Raw genomic sequence first — 9530 nt, 5'->3', positions numbered from 1 at the left:
GCACCCAGTGCGTTTAAAGGTTGGTGGATTGGACCCAAATACATCTAGGTGCACTTTCACACAGTATTTACTCTGCTTGTGTCCTCTTTACATGATTGCTTTCTCAGGGTGTAGTGTTGTAAATGTCTTCATTCGTTCTCCCAAACTGCTCTGCTCTGCTCTTTTGACAAAAAACAATGTGATGCTGCAGTGCAGCTATCTGCAGTGCAGCATTGTACTGTAGATAGTTAACACCTACCAAAGTCAAATTCCTTGTGTACGTAAGTATACTTGGCCAATAAAACTGACTCTGATTCTGAGTAGGAGCAGAGGTCTGGAGTAGAGCAGCTGGGCAGCTTTTGGGGGTTAGGGAGCTGATCGCTCATTCATTCAATGTTCTCAGAAACCGGGGAGACAACAGAAAGCCTCTTCTAGTGTAGTAGATCACACATTTAATAGAGTATGTGCTATCGCATCATCTGATAGGCTGCACTATAAATTATATACATTTTTACAACATAAGTAGTCTCTTCATCGAAAATAGTTATAACAAATATAAAGCCAAAAGAGTTGATAACAACAGGCAGTAGGGGAGGGGGAAAAAGAAGAAAAGGCCAGAAAGACAGGAATTTTCAACCGTTCAGCTCCAATGTCCTCTGTGAACTCGGCCTCTGCACGCGTCCGTGCACAAGTGATGCCCAAGCTGGCGTAGCCCCCAGACCGGGGTGGGGATGCCAGTGGCAGTGCCAGGACACAGTGTGGGTCTGAGGGACTGAGAAATGTCACAGAGCAGACTGGAACAGGGGCAGGGGGGCCGCGGTCAAGCCGAGACGACACGAGACAGCACGAGGCGCGGCGGACCTCTCCCTCGGACCTGCCGTGCTGCGTCGCCATGGCAACAGGTGTTACACGAAGGGGAACGCTCCACGTGCCGACCCCGGCTCAGATCTGGCTCCTGCACAGATCAAACGCGCCTGATCCCAACACATGGAGCCACCTGAAGAGATTGTTTACCATGAACAGGTGTGTGTGTGTGTATATGTGTGTGTACTTGCATGTGCATGTGTGTCTCTGTGTGTCTTTCTCTCTCTGTGTGTGTGTGTGTGTGAGCTTCCTGGCAACTGAAGGGAATGCATTGTAGTGCGGTTCACTGATCTTGTGGCTGGCATCACACAGAGTAGGTCTCCACTGGCAACTCTCCAAGTAACTCATCCAAGCCATCTGAAAACACAAATACATATGTGGGTGTGTACACACACACACACAAACAAACAAACACATAAGTAGTTAACATTAAACTCGGCACCCCTGCAGGGGTTGCTCAGACAATCCAGTTGCTGGGAAACCAGAGGACACTAACTGGCCCCACCACAGAGAGAAAACAGCAGCACACAACTCACTAACACACACAGACATAATAAATGATTTACTTCTAAAAATCTTGCAAACACACACCTGTGTCCCATGCACCCTCATTGGTCAGCAATGGTCCATTGTTGTGGACAGCAGCTTGAGGAAGGCCTTCCTGCACTCTACTGTCCTTCTGTCCCAACTGCTCCTCGTCCTCCTCGTCCTCAAAGCGGAGCTCCATCTGAGACACAGGACCTCCTACTGTCCTTGAGTCCTCACCCCACATCTCTGCTGGCCCCTAACACCCACACACACACCATAAAAGAGGAGCGATGACATTACACACCACCACGTAAGGGGACAAAGAACCTTTAAACTCATATTAATCAAATTACAGAAGAGTCAATACATAGCAAGTGTTCTTATCCCATTGTTATCTGCAACTTCCACTGTGTGCAATATGTGACGCCCCTGCAAAGGAGACATCCCACAATATGCCCAAACATTTCCCCTGATCCCAATACAACAGTCTAGCGATTGTCCAGCCCATTCATTAAATTCACTATAAAAAGGGTTTCCGGCCCAGGCCGTGGCGCGACTGGCTGGGGCACCTGCACCGTACGCCGGTGACCCAGGTTTGATTCCCGCCCCGTGGTCCTTTCCGGATCCCACCCCGACTCTCTCTCTCCCACTCACTTCCTGTCATTCTCCACTGTCCTCTCATTAAAAAGCATAAAAAGCTCCCCCCCCCCCCCCCCAAAAAAAAGGGGGTTTCCATGTTTTGAGCAGGTGTGAGAGCGCAGGTTGCCCAAGAATACAGGACACATTCAATACAGAATACTGTGTTAAATACAGGCCATGTTAGACAGCCTGCTCCTTTCTGAGGATATACCTCCACCACACCTTGAAAATAACACTAAAGAGAGGGGGAGACCTTCCGACAGCACGGTTTACCTGCCTCCGTGGTAGCTGGAAGGCAGCATTTTTAGATGCTCCTGGCTGACAGACTAAACAGAGACGTAGGCGTAGGTTGCATCATCTGCCGAAAGCCCAAGCCTGAATATGAATGCATTTCACTGTTCACTGATGTAATTTGAGAGTTTTTGGCCAGTAAACCTTGTTTATAGTGAATGTTTTGTTTCATACAGAGAAATTACATTTCTATGAGTGACTTACTTACAACGTGGTATGATTGTGACCTGGACCTATTTAAAATATTTTGTTTATCGAACGTTTTAACAACCACCATTATGAATGAAATGCTACTTGTAGCGAAGGGAGAGAGCAGTCACCCCACCTGACCTCGAATCCAGGCCTTCGGGTTATCAAACCTACCTTTGATCGCAACGGCAAAGAGCCTGGCTTGTTGGCATCTATGGCACTCAGTCACACTGCCCTACCCTTTGGGAAGCATGCCCGTGCACTTTGCGCACACTGGTGTCCCTCACACATCCAACAGCTGTACTTCTCCCATCTCAGGGTGCCCCACACACACACACACACACACACTAGTGCTTCACCCATCTCTGGGATCCCTCACACAGGGGTCGACCCATCCTGGGGGTCTCTCATACGGCTAACACATTGGGCACACCTCCGATGGCCTCACAGCAAGCCAACCCGCCAAAGAGCTTGGCTCATTGGTATGGCAGTCAGAGCGCATACTCATCACACTATTTATTGCAAACTCTTACGTTAAATGTTTGGCGAACGTAGCCTAAAGTGCCATGTGAGGCCTTGTTTCAAATGAAACCGAAGTCATCTGAGGAAGTGGACATTTTAAGAATGGACTAAATTCCATTGGCTTATGCACGCTCTCCATTGATTGGAACTGAACTAATTGTCATAGTCTGTGGACTGCAAGAACTTTGTCATTTCTACCATGCGTCTGTGCAAAGCACACAGGCCTATAGCCGCCTTAGAAAATGTGATGCTTTTCCTGCATTGTTTGCTATACAGGAAACAAACACATTTGATGTTCTGTTTTTCTCATTCATCAATTTCACCCGTTTTTCTATTTGAGGGTTCAGAAAATGACTATTGTGAATAAAATGTGAATCTATGAGTCCTGCGTAAGGTGACTGACTACCATTAATTTAGCCCAAACCTTAATTCAGAGAACAGTAAAACCGTTACACAACACTACCTGGAGCTACCGGTATATACAATCAGCAGGCGGAGGAATCTGTAGCTCACCAGGGCATGCTGGGACAGCAGTGTGCAGGGCTGGAGGCTTCCGTCTGGCGGGTAGATCCGGAGCAGGTTGTTGGGCGTGACATTCAGGTAGTGGTTCCGATGGGAGGGGGAGAACACACCCACCTATGCAAGACAAAAGAGGATGTTGAAACTCCTATGCAACACTTTCACAGACTGTCAGTATGACAAATTACTTCTTTTATGTTTGCACACAGTAAGTGAAACTCTTGAGAGCACTGATGCAATGTACTCTCTTCTAATAAGCAGACTGAAGAGAGTACACTACAAGAGCATGGCACAATACTCTACAGAACAGTCCAGTCCAGTCCAGTCCAGTGAAGCATTTTACTTGTTTGAGCAACAGCACTGCTCCGGTTTTGAGCTCTGCCTGTCGATCCTCTAGAAGTCGGCGGTGCACAGTCCCCTGCATTTCACCTGTTCACACACACACACACACACACACACACACACACACAGAACTGAATATTAGTACAGCCCCCTGGAGGTGGAAATGACTGCTGCAGCAGCGATGCGATTGGTGTCACAGTATGCGTGGTTCCAAATGTCGAGCGGAGCCCCACATTTCAGATAGAATGAAGAGAAACGAGTGGCGATGACTGCCGATTAGGAGGAGATGTACGAGGGCCGCAGGGTGCTGGGGGAGGAATGCCTGAGTGGCCTATGAGTAGCAACATCACAGAGGTGGATAATAAGAGAGGGGGAAGAAAGAACTGCAGAGGACAGAAAACAGATTGAGAGCTGGAGGGCACAAGAGACACAGCAGATGTCTTGCACACTTACAGTGTGTATGAGTGAGTGTGAATGTGTGTGTGTGTCTGTCTAGTCAAGCATACAACAAAGGGAGACCCCTTCACCCCTTGCCTCGACTGTTCATTCAGCCACAAATACCAGATGCAAACTCACAGAAACTCACGATATAGGTCCTCTTCACAAGTAAAGTCCACTAAACCAACACAGAACTCACTATCGGAACGTCACCTATTTCCGCCCTTTTACGTGTATGTGTCACCTAATATTCATTTCTATACAAACCAAGACGTCAGATCCCTAAAGAAACGCAAGCACCCACCCCATTAGTGTATCTAGATTAGCTATGTACCAAAAATTACATTTTAACATGACTCGAAGAGCTGTAAACAGTGTTGTAAGGCTGCGTGTACAAATCCGCTTCGAACTCCAGTGGAATTTTGATTTCACGACGAGAATTCTCGGTCTAACTGTTGATGTGCAGAGGGCAGAAATAGGGCACCCACCAGTCCAGCACCAAACTCCCAGCACAGTAAACAAAATCACATTTTTAAGGCAGTAAATGCTCCCGTTAAGAACCAAACCAGATTTTGTTCAAATCTACAGACCTATGGCTACTGAAAAATGTAAGGTTCATTTATCAAATGTTATTTTGAAGTATTTTTCACATCTTTGTTTTAGAATTTTCGAACGAAAGGGGCGGTAATTGGTGTATATATATATAGGTCTGCTTCACAAGTAAAGTCCACTTCGTCTTAAGCTCTTGTTTGTATTTTGCTCTCTATGGAAAGGGTATGTGACCTGGTAGTAATAGGCTGTTGCGCTGGGAGCATACACTGTGTGTGTGTGCGTGTGTGTGTGTGTGTGTGTGTGTAAGGGGTTGCAGAGTGTATTTTACCTGTTGGGTCTTTAAAAACAGCCTTGGCATCAGCATGTGTGTGTAGAATACTCTTCAGTACAACAGCCATGTTGGGAACTTTATTCTTGTTTAGCTGTTTAAGTGCAGCCTGAAAATAAGTAAAATAAAACTGGTGAGGGAGAGAATTAAGAGAGTGACGCACGACACACAGAAAAGAAAAATATACTGAAAAAGATTTGCAAGATGAACAATGTGAAAGGGAGAGGAAAAGAGGGGAGAGAGAGCATATCAAAATTTATAGTGCTCCAAAAAACTTCCATTAATGAATTCTGCATAAGGCCAATCATTAACATTCATCAATTAGCAGCTGATGAATAATTAACAGGCAAGCTCCATTAGCGAAAGCTCGTTAACGGCAAAACATTGAAATTACAATAATAATCACATCAGGGTGACAGATGAGCGTGACAATACTTATCATAATAACTACAAGCTCCTAAACACTGGAGGAATCATTTATCCTGCTTAGGTTGGTCAGGCCCCACTGGGAAGACAGGCCCATTACCATTAAGCAACAAACACATTTGGAGTAGTCAGCCATACAGCAGCAGCAGGAAAGCAGTAGCAGAAGGAACCCAGACAGATAACAGGAGGCAGTGGAACTGAGGGCCATTCATTTGTTAGCCTGGAGTTTACTCACTAAAGTTCACATAAAGCCATTTAGTAAATGTGTTCCAATTCAAAGTGAGTAGTCGTTCACAGCAGGAATACAAAACTAAAAGGGTGTGTTTTAAAGAGCAATGAGTCACGGCAGTTGCACTGCAGGGTTACTCAGAGTTCTTTATACAAGCTGTGCCATTGCAAAGTTAAACGTTGGGACTGCTGAAAAGACACTTATCAAACACATGCTATGCCACTGTAAAAGGGGACCAAAGCACTGTGATAGCCCAAGACATGCCATGTCCAAACACCTTAGGCAACACCTGAAATGGACAATTCTCAGTTTGTAGAAACGCTTTTTGCAATTTGCATGTGACTGAACATGACAATATTAAAAAGCACTAACATTGGCTGCTTCTCAGAACCATTACTTCACACAGTGGATAATTCAATTCAGTTCAACTAGGTGCACTGTCTCATGTTACTGCAGTTTTCACCATGCCTACATTTGGCAAGCATTGATTTCCAACATCATGTATAGCCATTTTGAGAAAATTCTAAATTGCCTGAACTACAAGGAACTACAAGGACTTGCTTGTTGAGGTCACTGCCTATAGCAACTAGTAAAGGCAGAGAACAGGAAACACGGGCTGCTGCTATACCCCTCAAGGATCACCTGCCATTCGTATGCCAGACGCATGTGATGTCTGTTACAGCATGATCCAGTGCAGCAGAGGCAATGGCTGCTGATCCTTTTCAGGGGCCCTCCCTCCATATCAGTCTTAAGAGTGATCTAATACAGTGTTTCTCAAAGTGTGGTCCGGGGACCACTGGTGGTCCGTAAGCTATCCCAAGTGGTCCGCGAGCAGACGTGGTAAAATATTTAGATGAGTTGTTTGCAATATTGAACCAACTTGTATGTAAATCCAAACAGTTCTGCAACACTGTCTATGTAAGATATGCCAGTTTAAATTATATGAATCCTCTGACACAATAAGCAAAGTGCAAAGACAATAAGCAAGGGGGTTCAGTGAGTAGGCCTATTGTGTAGGCTAATATACTGTTGAAGTAGGTCTAATCTTTTTTTTTTTTTTTTAGCTAGGTGGTCCGTGTGTTTCTTTTTTATTGGTTAAGTGGTCCTTCGTCTGAAAAGGTTTGAGAAACACTGATCTAATAGGCAGATGGGCCGAGAGAGTGTGATGCAGCTGTGCAGATGATTTACAAGCAGCACTAATGGGGAGACGAATGGGGGACACCAGGGGACCCACCTTGCGGAGCACCATGACAACGCTGTAGGAGTGCAGGAAGCAGGAGGGGTTCTTCTCATCCAATCCCATCTCAGCTTTCATGGCGGCCCACGCGCCACCATTGAAGTCCTCTTCATCGGGCGGCTGCGAGCTGGGGACCTGCGACACACACACACACACAGAGAGACACACAGAACATATTAAACAGACTAACAGAGATTTGTCCTCTGCCGTGAAGTGTCATGTGTATGTGCATATATACCTCACTCCTGAGTCGAGCAACAGCACTATGGGCGGGAGTCTGTGGAACTGCCACAACAATGTCATCCAGACTTTTGCCACTCAACTAGGGGAATGAGAGAGAGCGCAATTTAGATAGGCATTTATTCTTCTCTTCTCAGAAAAGGTTTCAGCAAGAGTGCTGTAGGTCTGCAGTTACCCCTAACAACTTCTCCGGTATCTAAGAAATAATAGGATATTACCAGGCCTGGCAAACCCACCTGCTGAGGAAGCATCCCAGCAGGTCCAGGGAAGCGTCGGGTTTTGGGCCGGGACGGGTCAGTGCGTGGCCTCTGAGGCGTCTTCTTGGAGGCAGACACCAGCTGGACCAGATGATTGGTCAGGACCGGTGTGTGGAGGGGGCGAGGGGTGGGCGTTGGGGACACGGCCTGAAACAGCCCCCCCCTGACGTGCCCGGCAGGCTGGCCCATGGCACTGCCCGTCTGCCCTGGAGTCTGAGGCCTCCACAGTCTAGGCGCCACAGGGCTGGGAAAGCTGCTCGCCATCCTTGGAATAACCGGACTACGTGGAGGGGCAGGGAGGGCAGCTGGGTTTCGGAAAGGGCCTGGAGATGGCCGAGGGGTAGCAAAAGAGTCTCTGGGGATTGGGGCTCTTCCAAGAGGCTCAGGCGTGTGGGCAACAATGCTGAAGCCTCTCAAACTGGGACCAGGGGGAGTTAAGCCGTTGGCACAGGCTGAAGGGCGCATCCTCTTCGCTGGAGATATGGAATCCTCGCAGGGCCAGTTAGAGATAGCCGTTGGAGGGACTAAGCTAGTCACTGGAGCAGGCTGCCCAACATGAGGGACGTTTTCATCCAGGTCCGTAAGATCCACGTCCCAGTCATCAAAGTCATCCAGTGGGCAGGCACCTGAAGCAGGTGTGAAGGTGTTCTGGTGAGTAGGTCCAGTACTTTGGATGCTGTTTCTCATGTCAGATATACTGGCAGAGGTTCCAGCACCTGAGGTGGAGGGAAGCTTAGATGCTGAAAAACCCCTAAGCCCCAAAACTGAGGTCTGCCCAGGGACATTATGAGTAGCTTGTTTCCCCAGGTCAGATTCATTTGGAATGGTAATGGTTGTGGCGGGGATGGCTTGCTTTGAGGTATTTGACGTAGAGGTCCCTTGAACATCTATGGGCTGTAGGGCGGTGGCTGGGGCAGTGGGCACTGTCCAGTCTGCTTGCAGCAAGTCCTATACAACCACAATGTTAACTGAATACTATTTCCAACATAAATCGTTTACCTTAGTTCAACACACATAATCACATGATGTATTATACAAACGCTGGCAACAGTGACGACTGGTGGAGAAATTGTCAAGCATTTAGATTAAAGAAAGACTGATACGTGGTGGCCCACTACTAGTGGGTATATTACAGCATTTCTAACAAATGTATTACCGTCTTGCACTACACGAGGGGTCATCATCAGCGCCAGGTGTGACTGTGCTAATAAGAAATACACGTTCACTAAGGGAACGTTGATGGCCTTGTTTTTCTCCATAACCCAATGATATGAACATAACTGTTACTGTTTAAATAGTATTACAAAATCGGCAATCGTCACTTGGCCAACACCAGGGTTAAAAGACATGCACATTCAAATATCACCTCGTCGTCGAATTCCTCTCCCACGCTGAAAAGACCATTCCACTTGCAAGCCTGCATTCGTGTAAAAGGAATGAGTAACGTTACCTGGACGAAAACGCTGACTTCGGTTTGTTGGTGGTAGTGTACAGATTTTAACTACTCCCAATAGCTTAAAAGTGTTATGGCAGTGGCAACACTGTATAAGACGTCTATATTTAGCTATCTGACATACAACTTTCTTCTTTTGCTAAACAAGATACTGATTTGTTTTATTTTTGGCGTAAACTTAGCTAATGATGGCTGAACCGAGTTAGCCTATTCACGTTAGTCATGAACTTACCATCGCCTTGGCAGTCACGAATGGGCTCTTGTCATCCTGCCATTAAAAAGACTAAACAGATTGACAATACAATGATACACGTTAAATTATCAGCATATTTACAATCGAATGTATTTAAGCTATTCCACAGACTTTGTGATGAAGTGGAAAACCTGCCTAGCCAAGCCCAAGCCAGGCTATACGAACGTAAGCTTTGGCGCCCCTACGTTCAAACAGTGCGTGGCCTGCGTAGTCCTGACGTACAGGCATGTGCCGCAAGTGTCTC

At 46.7% G+C, this 9530-nt stretch overlaps 1 protein-coding gene across 1 annotated transcript; it reads right to left on the bottom strand.

Moving 5' to 3' along the window:
• Positions 1-408: 408 nt before the first annotated feature.
• Positions 409-9462, bottom strand: hrob (homologous recombination factor with OB-fold). The gene is made up of 11 exons (XM_042084875.1): positions 9422-9462; positions 9266-9316; positions 8947-8997; positions 7560-8528; positions 7322-7405; positions 7081-7218; positions 5192-5300; positions 3875-3960; positions 3526-3648; positions 1435-1627; positions 409-1200 (listed from the first exon to the last, which is right to left on the bottom strand). Exons 2-11 carry the CDS (start codon positions 9266-9268, stop codon positions 1148-1150), a joined length of 1809 nt encoding a protein of 602 aa, XP_041940809.1. The 5' UTR covers positions 9269-9316; positions 9422-9462; the 3' UTR covers positions 409-1147.
• Between the last annotated feature and the right edge of the window lie 68 nt (positions 9463-9530).

The sequence above is a fragment of the Alosa sapidissima genome, chromosome 3 (genome assembly GCF_018492685.1).
Source record: "Alosa sapidissima isolate fAloSap1 chromosome 3, fAloSap1.pri, whole genome shotgun sequence".
Classification (NCBI taxonomy): Eukaryota; Metazoa; Chordata; class Actinopteri; order Clupeiformes; family Clupeidae; genus Alosa; species Alosa sapidissima.
This window is presented reverse-complemented; position numbering and strand designations above follow the sequence as displayed.